Source organism: Choloepus didactylus, chromosome 9 (assembly GCF_015220235.1).
Source record: "Choloepus didactylus isolate mChoDid1 chromosome 9, mChoDid1.pri, whole genome shotgun sequence".
NCBI classification, from domain to species: domain Eukaryota; kingdom Metazoa; phylum Chordata; class Mammalia; order Pilosa; family Megalonychidae; genus Choloepus; species Choloepus didactylus.
This window is the reverse complement of record NC_051315.1, coordinates 122,817,964-122,836,559: the sequence shown is the minus strand read 5'-3', so window position 1 is coordinate 122,836,559 and position 18,596 is coordinate 122,817,964. Positions and strand designations below refer to the sequence as shown.

Sequence of the window (18,596 nt, the reverse complement as noted above, 5' to 3'; positions counted from 1 at the left end):
ACCTCCATGGAAACACTCAAAGGATTCCAATCTAATCAGCACTAAAATGTCTGCCCCACAAGATTGCATCAAAGAACATGGCTTTTTCTGGGGGACATAACACATTCAAACTAGCACACTGGGTATCCGGGAGGGGTTTAGGGATAAGTTATAATTCTCTGTATGGGGTTTGTTTTATTTTGGTAACTGTCTAGTTTGAAAGTATTTCAAAATAAAAAGTTAAAAAATTATAATTACACACACACATTGTGCAGAATAAAAATATAATTCATAGGCATTTATCCAACCAGTAAACTAATATCCAAAGGAAACAGTGTCCGGTAGAACACACTTTTGAAGGTGCTGCTTTAAGTGCTTTGAAGTTTGCCAATTTTCTTTTTTATTGATTTATAAAAATTCTCTTTATATTAGAGAAATTAGCCCTTTGATTTTGACAAAAGTTGCAAATATTTTTCCCCAGTGTTTTACCTTGCATATGATGACTTTTGCCATGTGAAATTTTGTAATTTTATGTGGACAAATGTTTTGATCTTTTGTTTTTTCATGAACATTTCCAAAATGTTCTCCCTTGTTTTCTTCTTGTATTTTTATGGTTTCATTCTTTGGTTAAAATTTAAATCTTTGGCCCATTTGGAATTTATTTAGATGTAAGTTGTGAGTTACATATTTAATATTATTTTTCCATAGGATGACCCAGTTGTCCCAATACAATTTAATGAGGAATCCATTTCTCTCAAAGTTATTTGAAATTTGGTGCTTAACATATACTTGTGGAATTAAATGAAGACCATCCAAATGAGAACAAAGGATATTTATTCAGAGCTTGATATAGCAAGGGAGTCAGTCACCATCACTTGCCTTTAGCAGAGACTGCAAGGCAGACAGGGGAGTAGGAAAGCTCTATAGTGGATAAAAGGGAAGACTTCAAGTGTATCCTGTTTGGAGGCTGTGGGAAAGGAGAGGCTGGAGACAGGATACCTTAGAAGCAGGGCATCCTATATGATTGGTTAGAGGGGCATATTTAGCTTTCTCTGGTTGATCCTAATTTGGAAGAAGGGGCAAAAATTAGGGAAGCTCTCAGTTATTAGGTTCTGCCTATTTTAGGCCAACTGTTACAGGGATTGTGGTTTGACTTACTGGGATGTTTATTAGAGATAGTGATCAGCTCCTGGACTGATTGTTGCAGATAATGGGTCAGAGTTTCCTGGTTATTTTTCATTTGTATATTCACTCACTCATACTAAATTTTCACAAATAGTTAGGTCTATTTTGGACTCTCTAGTTTTTTTTCCATAAATTTGCATATTTAATGCTTTAGCATTACACTGTTTGAGTTATTTTAGTTTTATATTATGTTTTAATATCTGGTAGGGTTAGCCCTACCTCATTGCTCTTATTTTTCATAAGTTTCCTAGCTCTCCTAGATTGTTTGTTTTTCATAGGAACTTTAAGATCAACTTGTGTCATTCCATATTTTGCCCCACCAAACCTCACAGATGATTTTATTGAGAGCATTCTAAAGTTCAGGATTAGCTTACGGGAATTAATATATATTATATGATGTTTTCCTATTCAAGTTCATGGTATGCCTTCACATTTGTTCAAGCTTATTTTGTATCCTTCAGTAACATTTTAAAAGTTTTTTTCAGTAGGTATCTCACATTCTTGTTATGTTTATTCCTAGTTTTTTTTCTTGCACCTAGTTAAATGGGATTCTCCTACCCCCACATCTGTTAACTGCATGTTGCTTGTATATGAAGGTTTTTGATCTCGTATTATTTATTTTTCACCCAGAATCTTATGGAATTCTCTTATTGTGGTATATTTTTGTTGGGTTCTCTGGGTATACTATTATTGTCTGTACATAATGGTAATTTTACCTCCTTCTTTCCAATTACACATATATCTATCTATAAGTTTCCTTCTGAATACTTGCTTGAGCTAGTACTGCAAGAACAATATTAAATGGTAATGATGATGGTGAGCATCATTGTCTTATTTCTAACTTAAAGAGACTGCTTCTGATATTTCCTCATTAAGCATAATGCTGATTTTTGGGGTTCACAGAGATATGTATTACGATAAGGTAGTACCCATTGTTTCATGTTTTATTAAGAGTTTTTATCAAGAATGCATGTTAAAATTTCTTAAATGCCTCTCAGAATTTGTGAAGATCATAAGATTTTGTACTTCAATCTAGTAATAAAGGAAAATAGATTTTCTAACACTTAATCATGCTTTCATTCTGGAAATGAACTCTACTTGGTCATTATATATTAATTTTTAATCATTTGTCAGATTATTTTGCTAATATTTTCAGGATCTTTGCATCAGTGTATTGATTTTTTTTTTGTCTGTGCCTGCTAGCTTTGTTGAGTTTTGGTGTCAAGAGTATATATACTTAATAAAAACAAACTGAGTGTGACTGGGGCCCTATACCCATCTCAGAACCAATCTCTGTCACTAGGGGAACGCTTAGGCCGAGGCCACATGACCATTCCTGGATCTGGGAGTGGGGTCAGTTTCACATGAAGCTCAGGAGCTGAGAATTGTATACAGGTGTTTCCCCAAACCAGAACTGGGGTAAGTTACCCAAAGAAAAATGTATCTCAGATGGAGAAAACAACAGATGTCCCCCCATAGGCAAAGTTGGTGATAATCCAGCTTGGATATTTCAAATTCCATTTGTGGCCAAGGCAGGAAGTTTCTCTGCTTATAATTGTGTGTCATCAGAAGAACTCCGGGATCATTTTCTCTTTAGGCTCAAACTCTGCAGGGGAGAGCCCTCGGGTGGGGCTCAAGGTCTCCTTCAGTCACTTATCTCGTGAACAGCAGAGCCAGAAATGTTCTTAATAACAATTTTGTTCAGTGTTTTCCCAGTATGGTCAGTGGTGCACTGGTTTGGGTCCATGGGCTAGAAGAAGGTGCGCTAGGTGAAAGCAGCAGGGAAAGGGTTCCATGGCCACATGAGATTGGGAAAGGTTACACAAAGTTATTCAGTGTCTTTGGTTTGTTCTACATGACCTTCCTGCTTTTGGTATTCTAAAGGACATTGTGAAGGTGGTTCTCAAACATATTTAATCACGGAGCCCCTTTTTGGGTCAGTCTCTTAGAGTGTCCTATGGGGCAGTTATTCTTTAGTAAAGGGTGGTCTAGGAGATATCCCCAGTTTACAGAAGGAAATATTGAGGTCCAGAGAGAGACCCAGGTTCAGCAATGCATTACAGTCCAAGCCAGGACCAGGCCTCTGTTCTTGTCTAGTTCTTGTTCCTTTCCTGCCCTGTCGGCGCCTCTCTTCCTGTTACCTTTCTACTATCTATTCTCCCCTTCTTCTATCTGGGGTGGCAGCGTGCCTGGGCATGGACTACATTTCCCAGACTCCTCTGCAGCTAGGGGTAGCTAATAAGACAGTTGTTGTGGGAGAATTCTAGGAAATCTTTTTTAACAAGGACTGATTCTGCTGATTTTTACTCTTCACCCTTCCTCTTTTTCCCTCCTGGAATGTGGAAGTGATGGTAGGGGCTCTGGGAGCTTGGGAACACAGGGATGGAAGCCATGAGCTAAGTAAAGTTGATAGAGAAGATGAAAGAAGGAACATGGATCACTGATGCTTTGTGGAGACCCCAGTTCTTACCAGACCTGCTTAATCTATTAACTGAAACAACTTCCATATAGAAGGTAAAAACATGAAATATTTTTGATGTTGGCAAAGCTACTGAGAGCCTTTCCATTGCCACTGGAAAATCCAAGGACTGGAATGATTTCCTGGTATTCTCTTTTCAGAGCAAAGGAGAGGGCTCAAATTGACCTCCTTATTTGAAGGCCAGTCAGTGTAGATCCCTTCTTGAAAGACATCTATATTCAAGTCTAATATATTTCTCATAATAACTAAATATTGGAATTAAAAACAATTACTGAGCTTACAATAATTCTCATGTTCTCAGAAGACTATATGACAAGATCTGATTTCCAGTTGGTGGTAGTTCAAGTGCTTTATGAAATATTTATATAGGGAAGATATGCTTCCTTGCCATCTTTTCATTCAAGACTCGTCATTTAAACCTGCTCTAGATCAAATCAATATTAGAGTGATAATGTAATAGAAATGAAAACTGTTTTAAACAGCTGCTAGAACAGTGGTTTAATTTGAATTGGAGCAAATCTAGAGGGAAGAAAGAAAATGTGAACCTATCTTAAACACAGCAGTTAGCAATTGTTCAATAATAATTCAGAATAAAATAACCTGAATATTTAGGCTATAACACTTAAATGACTAATTATAAAAAGGATACTACTAATTTAAGGAATAAGATAATAGCTATGGTGCTTGCGGTTATAATGTATGCAAACTTTATTCTTTGTGAAGACTCAAAAAGATATTTAAAACTCCCATGTACTTAGTATTTATATTTTTTATACTACCTTCTGGTCTGATTGCCTCTTATGTAGAAAATATTTGCAGTGGAGGAAAGGCAGTATAGGAAAGTGGAAAAAAAAAAGCATAAAGGGGAACTAGGAAGCTTGAGATCTCATTCTGGTTCTGCCTGGGAAGTTATTAACCTCCTCAGTGTCTCATCTTCCTCAGAAAAGATCTTCAAAGTCCCTTCTCATTCTAACTTCCTACAATTCTGCAGGTTAGGAGCAGTAGTGCACCTTAAAGCAAGTAGATGAACAAACTAAAACCCTTGAGTGCCCCCTCCCAACAATAAACCAAAACCTCCTAGGCACTGTACATCATACCATATATTGATAATACATAAATATGATGCACACATCACACATATATGCACATGCTACATATATCATATATACCTATACACTCATGTACTGTACACATACAAACATACATGATACATAACTGCACATGAAAAATACATCATGTATAGGATGCAAGCATCAGACATATGCATGTGTAATACATCATAAATGCATACATATGATACACACGTCATATAATTATAGATGTCACACATACTTCATAAGTACACACATATACATGCACAGACATATTATATACAGTGCCTACTTATTTGTCAGACTGCTCTGTAGGAGGCTCATACAGCAGATACAGAGCGGAAGTTGAGTGGGCTCTACAGTCAGATACCTCCCTATATTTGAGTTTTGGCCACACCACTTCCAAACTGAACAACTTTGGGCTTTTTACACAACCTCATTGTGCCTCAATTTTGTCTTCTTTTAGTTGGGTACAAGTCATGGTTTCTACCTCATAGTGTTAGTGTTAAGATTAGATGAGATGATAGGAAAAAATATTGATACCAGTGCCTGGTAGACTGTAAATACTTTATATGTGTTATTACCATGATCTCATGTAATTCTCCCAAGATCCCTATAAAGTAGGGATTGCTGTCTCCATATTAGTTATGTTGCAACTGAAGGTCAAAGAGACTGAGTAACTTGCCCAATGCCATCATGGGTTCTGATGATGGTCAGAGCAGATTGTTTGTGGCATTCTCTAGGGCAGAAAATTGTTCCCAGGCAATGTGTCCCTTCTCACTGAGTTGTGAGTTGACTTTTTCTTTCGAGCTGGCTCTAGCTTCACCTCAGTAGCCAGGCCAACCCTCTGCCAGGGTGTCCCCTCCAATCCTCAAGGGGAACGGAATGTAGGAAGACACAGCAGGAATGATGTCTCTTCCCAAATAACTCCATGGGTGCATAGGGACCAATTTGCCAAGAGCTGCAGAAACTTTTGATGCCTTTGGGAAGAAGGTGGGGTTAGATCATTAATAAATGCATAATCAATGCCTGTGATGTTCCAGGTGACCATAATGGTTAATTTTTTGTACATCCACTTGGCTAGGTTATGGTGTCCAGTTTTTGGTCAAGCACTAGCCTAGATGTTGCTATGGAGGTGTTTTGTAGATGGGATTGGCATCTACAATATTTGTAAGTAAAAGAGATTATCCTCAATAACGTGGGTGGGCCCCATCTAATCAGTTGGAGGCCTTGAGAACAAATACCAGAGGGTTCCAGAAAGAGGAAGTAATTCTGCCTCAAGACTACAACTCCCCTCGGAATTCCTAGACTGCCGGCCTTCCCTATGGATTTTGGACTCATTTTGCTGCCCTTACGTGTTTGTGCTGATGGGAAGGAGGGGTCAGTATTAGTGCATCAGTCCAGCATTTAGGGTAAGAGATGTTTCCAGGGAAGAATGCACACTCCAGGGGCACAGAAAGGGGGAAGAAACACCCGAACGGTGAGACTAGCACCAGCAGAGGGCGCTGGCGTGGCACACAATTAAGATTTTTAATAGACGGTTTCAGATAAAGGCAGGTGTGAGGGAAAATGCAGTAACTGTTGGGATCCACTTGGAGGTGGGAAGCCACTGATTCCCTTTGCCGCATGAAGATCCGCCTGAGTTTCGGCGATTTCCTGCCTAAAATGAATTGTAGGCACCCTCCTAAAACAGACACCTGACTTAGCTCCTGTTTGCAGCAGCGGGGCTGGAAAATGGCCCCTGTTTTCACCGGAGGACTTTCAGCAGCTTGTTGCTGCTCTCCTGTGGTACCTTCCTGCATGGATTCATCTGGTATCTCTACTTTCTTATTTGCCCAGCTTTTACAAAACTATTTTTAAGTTCCCTAAAAAAAAACTACCCCCAACTGTCAATCCCAGGGAGTCACATTTTATTTTTTCATATGGGCACCTTAAAAACAAGGCTACAAGGAGCCGGAAGCCTGTATGTCTAGTAGAGGTTGCAAAAGGTCAAGTGGTGGAGACACAGGCGGTTGCGTTTTACTCGGAGAAGCTCGACTTCTTGGCTGCTACAGCGTGAGGCGGCCTAACCCGGACGTTTGGAAGAGCCCCCTGGACAAGGTCACCGCGATGCTCCTTGTACACAGAGTAGATCCTGCCGCTAGCAGGGCCTCTGCGAACCTGCACTTCTGAACTGTTCTTTCAGGAGTCTGACAGCGTTCTGGGCCGGGAGTCAAGTGACCCACTGGGTTCCAGTCCAGCCCGTCTGGGCCTCAGTTTCCTCCTCCGTTGAACGTCAGGGCTGGACACTAAGATCCCCAAGCGGCTGCCAGCTCTCAAAGGCCACAGTCGGTCATTTCCCAGTGGCGCGGCGGCTCCGCCCTCAGGAGAGGGCCCGCGCGAAGGGAGGCTCGGTCAGCACCAAGGACAAGGGTCCCTGGGCCCGCTGGGCAGATGCAAGGTCACTTCCAGGCAAACCTGGTGGATGAGCGTGTGTCGGGGCTCAGGGGCTCCGGGGCTCCGGGGATGGTGCAGAGAGAGCTGTGTGTGGGGTGGGGGGAGCGTGGAGAGGGGGACGGACACCCCGGGGAATGCGGTAAGGCCGGTGCACGCAGCGGTCTCACAGCTTCTGCGCCGAAAGGCCGCGGGTGGCTACTGCGAGCCGCGGCCGCCCCTCCCTTCGCTACTTCCCTGCCCCTGCCCAGCCCTTTGGGGATGCACCCGCTGGGACCACCAGGGGGCCCCGAAAAGTCCTCCCTCCCTTCTGTGTCGACCTCTCTCTATCCCCTTTCCTGTCGGAGCAGCGCCCAGCTCCCCGCCCAGGCCCGCGCTTCCCGCGCTGCCGCCTCGGGCGTCCTTTTGGACACATCCGGGTCTCGGACCCTTATCTATCAGGGCTGGGGGGCCCGAGCCGCCTTCCTCATCCTCCTGCCCTAACTTCTGCGGTGGAAGCGTCCCCACATTCCTTCCCCTGGGGCCGGGGTCCCGGGCGTCCTGGGCTGTGTGGAAGGGGCGCCTGTCGGGGAGGCAGGGCCAGAGCAGAGCCGGGGCGCCCCCGCTTGGTGGGCGTCTGTTGGGGATCCGGGGGTCTCCCCGGCGTCCCGCCCTCCACCGGCCCCGCCCCGCGCCCCGCCCCCACCGGCCCCGCCCCGCAGGCCCCGCCCGCCGTTGCCCCGGGAACCGCGGATCCCGCAGCTGCAGGAGGCGCGCGGCCCTGCCAAGCAGCCCTCGCCGCCGCCGCCGCGCCCCAGCTCGCGTTCGGTGTCCCGCGTCGCTCTCAGCTCCTGCTCCAGCGCCTGCCTGGCTATGCCGCCCCGCCGCGCCCCAATACTGGGGCGCCCGCTCCCGCCCGGCGCGCAGCTGCTGCCCGCGCTGGCCCTGCTGCTGCTGTTGCTCGGTGCGGGGCCCCGCGGCCGCTGCCTGGCCAGCCCGGTGCCCGCCGCGCCCCTGCCGGTGCCAGGGCCGTGCGCCGCGCAGCCTTGCCAGAACGGAGGCGTGTGCACCCCGCACCCGGCGCCTGACCCGCAGCCGCCGGTCCCCGCCGACGAGTCGGGCTACAGCTGCACCTGCCCAGCCGGAGTCTCCGGCACCAATTGCCAGGTGAGTGGATGCGGCGGACGCGGCGCCGGACGCCTGGCACTGGCTTCTCACCCTTCGGGAGGGGACTGGATCTGGCCTTTCTGCCCGCGTGAACGCGGACCCCTGGGTCGACCCAGCAGGTGCCGGTCCCTTGCCCACCTTGATCTCTGTGTCGTGCCAGCCCGAAGTTGTGGGGACGCTCCGCTCCAGGGCCTGGGTGCCACCTCCGTTCCCGTGCTCTTGGCACAGTTGTTGGCCATCGAGTGGCGCGTCCCTCCCAGCTCCAGCCGAGCCACGCTCGTCTAGAGTGCGGTCTCTGTGCCGGGGGTGGCAGCGTGGAGAGCCCGCCCCAAGCGCACGGGCGAGGGGTTCAGTGTCCTGGTGGCCCTGTTCCCGGTCCTGCTGGACCTTGTGTGTCTGCAGGGTGTGGTGTGGGAGGCAGGTGACAGCTGGCTCCGTGCCAGGTGGCCGGCCACTTCCCCCTTCCTCAATCCTTGCCTGCTAACAGCCGTTTCAGAGCTTAGGAGGGGTTGTTGGAACAGTCGGAGGCATTCGAGGGGGTAGTTGCCTATGGGGCTTGGTGTGTCGCCCTCCGGGTTGGCACATTCTCGAGGCGCACGCTTGGGGTGGGCAGCCAGGGCGAGAGCCGGGCCCTGGGAAGCCTCGAGGAAGCGTGTGGTGGTGCACAGTGAAGGGAGATGGCCAGTGAGTGCCTGTAAAATTTGGGGCTTCCAGGAGAATTTGGCAGAAAATTAGAAGTATGTTAAAGCTCGGTGAAACCTGTTAACCTACTAACACCATTCCCCAAAAGGCTACTTTGGTAGTGTCTTACGTGCAGGTTGAAAAACTCCGAGTCTCTACTTCAGGGTAGGGACGGATAATCAATTTACCTGAAATGATTAAATTAAACCAAGCCAAGGTGGAACATATTTGGGATCACATGCTTGCTTTCTTACATTTATAAGTGGAGGAGTTTGTTTCATATAAATTTGCTAAAATGCTTAACGAGTTCCTCTGAGAATGCTCAAATGGCCCCTCATTTCAGTGGGGGAAAAGGCCACCCTTTCTGTATGATAGGCTTTAAGTTTTTTTATTAAAAAAATTTTTTTTTTAAATAGAGGTATATGGGATTGAGAAGCTTGACCTTGCCAGTCAGGAGTTTTGCTATTTTAATAGCATAGTATCCAATGTTGTGCTCTTCTTCTTTGTTACCTGGTTTCAATAAGCTTTAATTCCTCCAAAAATGGTTGTGTGTGTGTGCGTGTGTGTGTGTGCACATGCGTATGTGTCTTATGTGATCACCAGGAGTAGGTTTGAGGTATAATGACTATTTGGGGAAATGCCTGTTGGAACCATTCTAACCATTAGAATAAAATCTTGCTTTTGGAAAAATGAAAAGAACTGCAAATTAAAAACCGGAGAATGGATTTATACTAATCTAGCCTTGTGGATTGAGGATTTGTATGACTTTCCAGAAGAAATGAGTTGCTTGATTACTTCTCTCAAACAGCTGTTGTATTTACATGTCTGAATTCCATCCTTGAAAGAAATAGTTGATTTGGACCCAGGGAGAACCGACAGTTTAAGTAAATGGGAAGAAACACTGGGCATTGGGGATTTAACTCAGCTCTGAGGTATTTTTGGTGACTTCAAAATAGAGATAAGAAATCTTGAAGAAGGAGAAAGATTTTTAATGCTTGCTAAAGATGAGTAACAGAGATGCATAAATATTTTGATTTATCTTAGGTGGTGGTAGGATATATAATGTAATTCATCCAGGAAAGAGTTGTGCACCGATACATAAATATTGCAGAACCAATTGGTTCAAAACAGACTCAGGTTTCCTGCATAGCTCCCATTTGAGGCAGACTTTGTGCCCACCCAAGGAGAAACAATATAGAATGTTTTGCCTTGAAGAGACACCTGAAGTAACTGTAATTCTAACAGGAAAGCTTAGCAAATTTGAAACCTGATCGGGCTTGGTAACCCAGGAGAACTTACTGAGATAATTTAGAGCCTTATAACTCATAAAAAATTGATTCCTGATGATTTCAATTTAATCCTTCATGATCTTGCAGCAAGACTTTGAGCCTCTTACTTCTAAGAAAACAAACAAACAAAAGGCCATCTCAATAGAGAAGTCAGAAAAAAAAAAAGCCCGCTCAATTACAGATAAGGGAAATGGATGTTAGCCATTGTAGACAGTGTGGTTGGTGAAACAGGACCTAATGCTCACTGGATAAATTGGAAATGGAATTTCACCTGTGTGTGAACAGAATCTTTTAAATAAGAGCATCCTCAAACCGCCCCCCCCCCAACTACAAAGACGATAATATTAGCAATGCAATCATGAGAACAAACTGCGAGGTTTCTTTTCTTGTGGAGAAAATGAAGAAAATCTGAAACCACTAATTGGGATTATAGTGGATTTAGGCTGCCTTCCGTGTTTCTGTTGGTTGCTTAGTTGACATTGGTCAAGCTCTTGGGGTCCAGGTGATGCTTTTTGAGTTGCCTGAGTGAAGCCTGTCGTGCCTCTCCTAGGGTTTGGGAACTGGGTGTTGTGAAGGGAGCACTGTGGGTTCTGAAGTCCAGCAACTCCCCTTAAACCTGCCATGACAGGTGATGTCACCTGCTGGGGGCTCAATTTCCTCATCTTTGGGGAAGGGACCTACTTCACAGGGTTTGCAGTAATGAATCTGGGTCCAGTTTTTGAGGTTTGCTGACAGCTTTTGAGCCTCCCCTCGCCATCTTCCCTTTATGCCTCACACCTGGACAAGTGGATAAGAGAGGCTTGTTGCTCCCTTCTTGGAGGCCGGTGGGAGGTTCAAACCAGTAAGTTCCTGCCAGCGCTACCCTGGCCTCACCCCCTAACCCCAAAAATAACCTGAGCCAGTCTCCTTTCCCTGCTCTCACAAGCCATTTTCAGGCCTGCTTGGCAGCCGCCCAGCTCTCCCCAGAAAGCTTCATTAGGTGAGCACTTAACCTTTTCATACCCTCTTGGCATGTGTGTGACGTCCTCGGTCTTGACATCCAAGCCAAATTTTGAGTGGGGGCTCATCCTCCTTCAGTGGGGTCAGCTACAACAGGTTTGCTGGGAGAATTACACTAAGCACTGTAAATCACTGGTCACCTCGGTGCTCCTTTAAATGTCATCTCTTCTTATTTTCTTTCTTTCTCTCTCTTTTTTAAAACTCTGCACACATCTTCTCTGCGTTTCAAATTCTAACTTGGTTGAGGTAGATAGAACAGGTATCATCGTAGCCTTTCGTCAGCTGTAGAAACGTGTTCATTTTGATCAGGTGACTAACCCAAAGTCTCACGTTTGACCACTACCCTGAAAATCATATAACACTTAAAGCACACATTTTGTGTCCTCTGACACATGTAGATACACATTTAATCATGAGGAATTCAAATGACTCTAAAAATATGTTTGGAAATCTAATTTATAGAGATGTACTAATAACGAGGATGATGGTAGTTAACCCTCGTCTCATGCACTTACCAGGTGCCAGCACTCTTGCAGGAGCTGTGCAATGTAACTTAGCAATCCTCGCAGTGTCCTAAAACCTGTCACCATCCCTGTTTTATAGATGAAGGGCAGAAAAGTTAAATGACTAGCCCAAGGTCATGCTACTAGTAAGGGATGGAGCTGAGCTTTGAACCAGGTAGGCTGGCTTGATGTAGGGCTGTCAAGTAAAAGGGTGCAAATGGCAGCCCAGCCTTGTCATTTTTATCTGCGTGACCTTGAGCAAGAGATACAACCTCTTTGAGTCTTACCAGTAAAAAGAGGACAAGGTGATTTCTGAGGCCCAGTCCTGCTTTACAACTTTGAACTTGTATGACTGTGCTCAGTTGGAGTAAAAAAGCTGTAGAAGTGACAAAGGCACAGCAAATGCCCCTTATGCCAATTACTCAGGATTAGAATTCTGGATCCTAGCTGAAGTTATTTTTACCATGATAAAAAGCAAATGGACACTAAACAAAAAAATGAATATTTCTGATGGGTTTTAAAAAAACTTTAAAAAATTGAGGCTGCTCTGGCTTTTCGGTTCATGTGGGAAGCAGGAAGCAGACTTGGCAGCTGCTGGGCCAATATTTCTTTCCTACTGGGCCACCCATCAAAGGTGAGGATTATTTAAATATGTATTATTTTGTTTGTAAAGCTTTTTTTACCCTAATGAAATAATTATTTGCCAAATACTCAAGCAGTGAGACACCTGTTTGTTTTTTCATTAAATGTTTCCTAGGGATCTTATTCTTTGGGATTATAATGAAAATGTGTCAATTTCTGTACTGGGGTTGGGGGAAGGGGCTTGAGCAGCTGTTGTTTATGTAAATTAATTTTACTCGCTAAACCAATTCTGTAATCCCCTCCTGATTAAACGTGCTAACTTGGGACAAAGGTTCTGCTTCACGTGAACCCATTTTTTTTTTTTATCTTCATTTTATTGAGATATATTCACATACCACGCAGTCATACAAAACAAATCGTACTTTCGATTGTTTACAGTACCATTACATAGTTGTACATTCATCACCTAAATCAATCCCTGACACCTTCATTAGCACACACACAAAAATAACAAGAATAATAATTAGAGTGAAAAAGAACAATTGAAGTAAAAAAGAACACTGGGTACCTTTGTCTGTTTGTTTCCTTCCCCTATTTTTCTACTCATCCATCCATAAACTAGACAAAGGGGAGTGTGGTCCTTATGGCTTTCCCAATCCCATTGTCACCCCTCATAAGCTACATTTTTATACAACTGTCTTCGAGATTCATGGGTTCTGGGTTGTAGTTTGATAATACGTGAACCCATTTTTGATTGAAGTTTGCTAACAAACAACAAAGGATTCTAGTTCTTTGTACAGCATAAGCTTCTCTACTAGACATTTTACAAACACACACACATGCAAACTTGCATTGGGATGTAAGCGAGGAATGTTGGCTGAGATGTCAGGAGTCGTGGCTTCCTTCTCTGCCTTTCCAGTGACCTTGGGAGAGCAGGTGACCATCCCTGACCCTCAGTGTTCTCCTCTCTGAAATGGACTAATGATGCTTGAGTTATTTTCTTTATGGAAATAATTTAAGTCACAAATAAAAATGTAGGAAAGTTTTTTCAACCAGTATAATGAAATATGTGAAAATGAATTTTAATTTTAAAACTTTTCGAAAAGTAAAACATTGCACAAATACAAGGTAAACTAAGAAATGTGTATTTTCCCCTATAAAATGTAATTACGTCAATGTATTCTGTATCAGTGCTTGTTTTCCTTCAATGAATAGATTCAGCCGTTCTCCCTATTAGAATGAGTTATGCTGCAACATAAGTTTTAAAAATGAGAAATTCATTTTTAAAAATTTCAATATGCATTTCTTTTTGTTCCGAAATAAGTAATTCCTCCAAATATTCTCAGTGACTTGAAGCTTTACTTTGAAAGGAAAGACTATAAAGCTACTTGGCATTCTTGTAATGATTTGAATAAAAGGAGGAAACAGTTGTTTCTGCTGGTTATTAAAATGAGTGATTTATTTTATTTGGTGCATTCTTAGGACACATCACTTTTCTCAACTTGTCTACCTGACAAAAATACATTCCTCCCTTTAGCTCTTTGTTTAAGCTTCTCATGTGACAGAGAACATCCAAAACGGTTTTGTTTATGCCCTTATTTCACAAGCATCCAACAGGAAAGAAAACCTAGGCTGAAGTTGAAGCGTATTTGAGTTAGAGAGCAAATGCCTGAGTTGTGTTTTTAGATCTCCTTACCCGTTTAGTAGGTGGCTGTGATCTGAGCTACTTAACCCTGTGGCAGTGACTACAGAATCTTGCCCACCCCTCCCACCCCCTAAGCAGAAAATCCAACAGCACAGCAAAGTTCTGTAGAGACAGAATTTCTTTATATTGTGATTTCTAATCCTCTTCACCAAGTTTGGTGCGCAATACTGGCTACTGTTTAGAATCACCTGGGGAGCTTTTACGAAAATGGTGTCCTGGGTCCCCCCCACCCTCAATCTCCCCCCCTTCCCCCACCTGATTTAATTGGCCTTTGGTGGGGCTTGGGCTCTGGTAATTTTTAAATGATCTCCAGGTGATTCTACTCTGCCACCAGGCCTCTTGTCTTTCCCGATAGCCTGTCCTGCCTGCCGCCCGTGGCAGAGAGCAGCAGTCTAGTCAGACCTGCTCTCGATCGTTCTCCTTGAAGAATGTCCAGTTTTCACGGTCCTGGAATCCATGGCCCACACCGTCTTGGAATGGCATAGGTTTTGGATCTCAGAGTAGACTTTTTCAGTGAAGGAGACTGATGGGTGGCATGTGGTAGAGTGGAGAGAGTCCATGCTTGAGAGTTAGACCTGGGCCAGAATCCAGCTCTGGGGTGCCCTTGGACAAGTTTCTCATTTCTTGGAGGCTTGGTTTTCTCATCTCTGAAAATAGGATCCTGATGCCAACCTTGAAAATTGTTGTGACTTAGAAAAGTGCAATAACTAGCACATAGAAGATACCCAGTAAAAGGTAGCCTTTGTGCATATCTGTAATAGGAGCCTTATTGATTTCAAACTTTTCTTTTGGGGGGATTAGAAAGTCCCTTACCTTGACCCCCCTTCCCCCAAATTATTTCTTTCCTACCTGAACTTCCAAGGAGACTTAAATTTCATAAGTAGTGATTCATTTATTTGTGATGTTACAGATGCTAGAAAACTTGGATCATTGTGCTGACTCTCTACACCACGCATGTCCTTTAGTCCTACCTCTGCACCCCCCCCCCCCATCCAGATGAGTTCATAGAACAACGAAAACCTGGTAAGGCTCTAGTCTTCTAGATTTTATGGAGTCATTAATTGCTTTTATTTGAACACACTGTCTTCTGTCAGAAATCATGCTGTGAATTTTAGGGCAGTTGTCTTCTAGAGGAGGGGCTTCTCTGACTCCCCCCCTCCTGCTCTCTGCAGCCCAAGCAGCCCTGCCCCAGGAAGAGTGAGGGCAGAACCAGACCGGGGGATTGTCAGCCCCCTAGGTAGGGAAACGGCAGTCCATGCAGACAGGCAGGCACCTGGCACAGGGTGTGCCTGTTGCAGCCTCAGTGGGGTGCTGCTGTGGGGAGGGGCTGTACTTAGCAGGAGCAAAGTGCACTGAAGACAGGTTTAGTGTAGTTAATAACTTTCTCTAGTCTCAGGTCTGTTTTGGGGAGCACATGATGGTTTTGAAGAAATCCTTTCCAGTAGGGCTGGCTTTTAATTTTTCTAATTGAACTTTCTTTTCAAAATACTTATCTTTCCTAAAGAACTAAATCAGGGGTTGGCAAAGTATGGCCCATGGGCCAAATTCGTGCCTCCATTCCTCCACTCCTACTCCCAGCTAACATTTTTTAATGGTTGGACAAAATCAAAATCCCAAACAGAAACTATGTACCCATGGAGCAATAACTCCCCGTTTCCCAGTCCCATCTAAGCCACTGGTAATCTGTAACCTACCTTCTGTCTCAATGGTATTTGCTTACTGTAGGTATTTCATGTAAGTGAAATCATATAATATTTGCCCTTTTTGTGTCTGGCTTATTTCACTCAACATGATGTCTTCAAGGTTCATCCATGTTGCAGCATGTATTGGAACTTCACTCCTTTTTAAAGCTGAAAAATAGTCCATTGTGTGTGCTTTGTTTATTCATCCATCTGCTGATGGGCATTCGGGTTGCTTCTACCTTTTGACTGTTGTGAATAATGGCACTATGAACATTGGTGTGCAGACATCTGTTCAAGTCCCTGCTTTCAGTTCTTTGGGGTGTTTATCTAGAAGTGAAATGCCGAGTCCCACGCTGAGCTGTGAAGACTTTACTGTTCGCCTTTGGTGTTTGAACAAACACCCTGTTTTAGTTTCCTTGGCTGTTCAAGCCAATACCATGCAATGGGTTGGCTTAAACAATGATAATTTATTGGCTCGTGGTTTTGAGGCTAGGAGAGGTCCAAAATGGAAGTGTCAGCAAGGCTGTTCTCCCTCCCAGAAGACTGGCCTTCTGGTGCTGGCTGTCACGGTCCCTTGGTCCTGGGCTTTTCTGTCACATGGTAATACACATGGCTGCCTCTCCTGACATTGTTGGATTCTGTCAATTTCAGGTTTATTCTCATGGCTTTCTGTCTGCCTGTCTGAATTTCATTCTGCATAAAAAGGCCTTCAGTTATAGGATTAAGACCCATCCTGATTCAGTTGGGCCACACCTTAACTGAAGTAGTTTCATCAAAAGGTCCTATTCACAGTGGGTTCACACCCACAGGAATGGATTAAGTTTAAGACCATGTTTTTCTACAGTACTTGGATTCAAGCTGCCGTAATCGGTATCTGTAGCACAGGTTCTAATGCATAAAGCTGGGGTGCTGGTGCTTACTTGCTTAAATCTCGAGGGTTGTCGTAGGCAGACTTTAACCTTTCATTTTAAGTCAGTCCATAGTCAACATATTTGGACACTGTCTTTTCCAGGGAAGTATGTGGAGTAGGGAAAAGAAATGCTGGCTTGTTGATTTTCAATGTGGATGTGAATCCTGGCTCAGATAATACAAGCTGTGTGGCCACCAGCAAGTTATTAGGTTTCCTAGACCCCAGCTCCACTTTCATAAGTGGAAGGATTAGAAAGAATTGCTAGAAAAGCCCCTGACTCAGAGTAGGTCCTCTGTAAATATGAACTTCTATTTTCGTAGAAGTGATGATTATTCTCATTTTATGGCTAAGGAAACCTATTTGGGTCCTACAGTGTGGCGATTGTACCCCAGTTTAGAAATGTTCTTAATTTCAATTCATATTCCTGCCGGTATGAACCCATTATAAATAGGATCTCTTAAAGATGCTATTTTTAGTTAAGGTGTGGCCCAGTTGAATGAAGGTGGGTCTTTAGCCAGCTTACTAGAGGCCTTTTAAAGAGAAAGAAACCAGAAGCCAGGGTTAAAGAAAGGTGGAAGGAGGAGTCAGAAGCCAGAAGACAGTGGGAACCTGGAAAAGAAAAGGGAAGCCATCTCCGTGTGATGGGGAAACCCGGGAGCCCCAAGGATCGCCAGCAGCCAGCATTAGCCCGCTACCATCTTCAGGGAGAAAGCAAGCCTTGCTGGGATCTAGATTTTGGACTTCTCCTAGCCTCAGAATCATGATCCAATAAATTCCCACTGTCTAAACCAACCCATTGGGTTGGTATTTGTCATTGCGAATGGTGAACTAAGGCATACAACTCAGTGACAGTGTCAGGGATCTAGACCCAGCCTTTGTGACTTCCAGTCTTACCAGATAGTTGCCTTCAACAGTTCCTTGTTATTTTACTTTGAAAGTGAACCTGAGGGGTGCGGTAGAGAAAGAAGGGAGAGCAGTTTGAGTTGTTGGAGCTTTAGTTTCTGTACTAATGTTTTGGGTTCCTGTCATGTCAAGGTTTTTTTTTTTTTTTTTTTTTTTTTTTTTTTCCTTAAAGAGAAAGGAAAGATACAGAGCTTTTGAAAATGAATGAGGATTTTGGAAATGAAATAAGTGTACTTAAAACAAATGTACTTTAAAAGAGAAACATGTCTGCTATCTTTTGCTAATGGTTCCTGAAAGCAAAGCACATCCTTTAGAATTTTAGTGCTGGCACTCATCTGGTTCTTGTAGTTAATTTAAAGGAGGATTTGTAAGCACTTTTGGTTTTCTGAAGCAGATTGACGCTCCTCTGTGGAAGACGTGCTGTGATGGGAGTGATCAAGAGATGTAATTCCCCATTTCCCTGGGAAATCAGAGCCACAGAGCTGGAGCAAGATGGGGAGGACAACTGAATTAGGAGATTGCGTTTCCTACAGCATTCAGTTCAGACTTAGGAAATGTGTCATTTGGAGCAAAATCCCATGCTTAATGTTCCATGCAAAATGGAATGTATTAGAACAGAAAAATGTTAAATATATACTCCAAATATTACCTTGGAAAGGGAAGACTTCATATAGGAACAAGGAAAAGAAATCCAAAATCTGTAACTTCAAAACTGACCTCCCTTATTGCTCCTTAGATAAAGGATTTCCGTATTCTCTTCTTTTTTTTTTTTTTTTTTTAAGTTAAGGTATTACAGATAGTAGAATTCATCCATTTTAGCATATAGTTCTATGAATTTTGACATGCAGTTGTGTAATTACCACCAAAATAAAAATACAGAACTATACTATCAACTCCTGAAATTTCCTCATGCCCGATTGTAGTAAACCGTCTCCCCAGCCCAAACCCCAGCCCTGGGCAACCACTGGTCTGATTTCTGTCCTGAAGGTTTTGCCTTTTCCAAAATGTCATGTAAATAAAATCACACGA

At 43.7% G+C, this 18,596-nt stretch overlaps 1 protein-coding gene across 1 annotated transcript in view; it reads left to right on the top strand.

Moving 5' to 3' along the window:
• Nucleotides 1–7,892: 7,892 nt before the first annotated feature.
• The window catches only part of DNER (delta/notch like EGF repeat containing), a 381,612-nt gene continuing 370,908 nt past the window's right edge, over nucleotides 7,893–18,596 (top strand). The window contains exon 1 of the mRNA XM_037850346.1: nucleotides 7,893–8,313. Within this exon, the coding sequence (XP_037706274.1) occupies nucleotides 8,020–8,313 (294 nt within the window). The 5' untranslated portion in view covers nucleotides 7,893–8,019. The remainder of the gene's footprint in view (nucleotides 8,314–18,596) is intronic.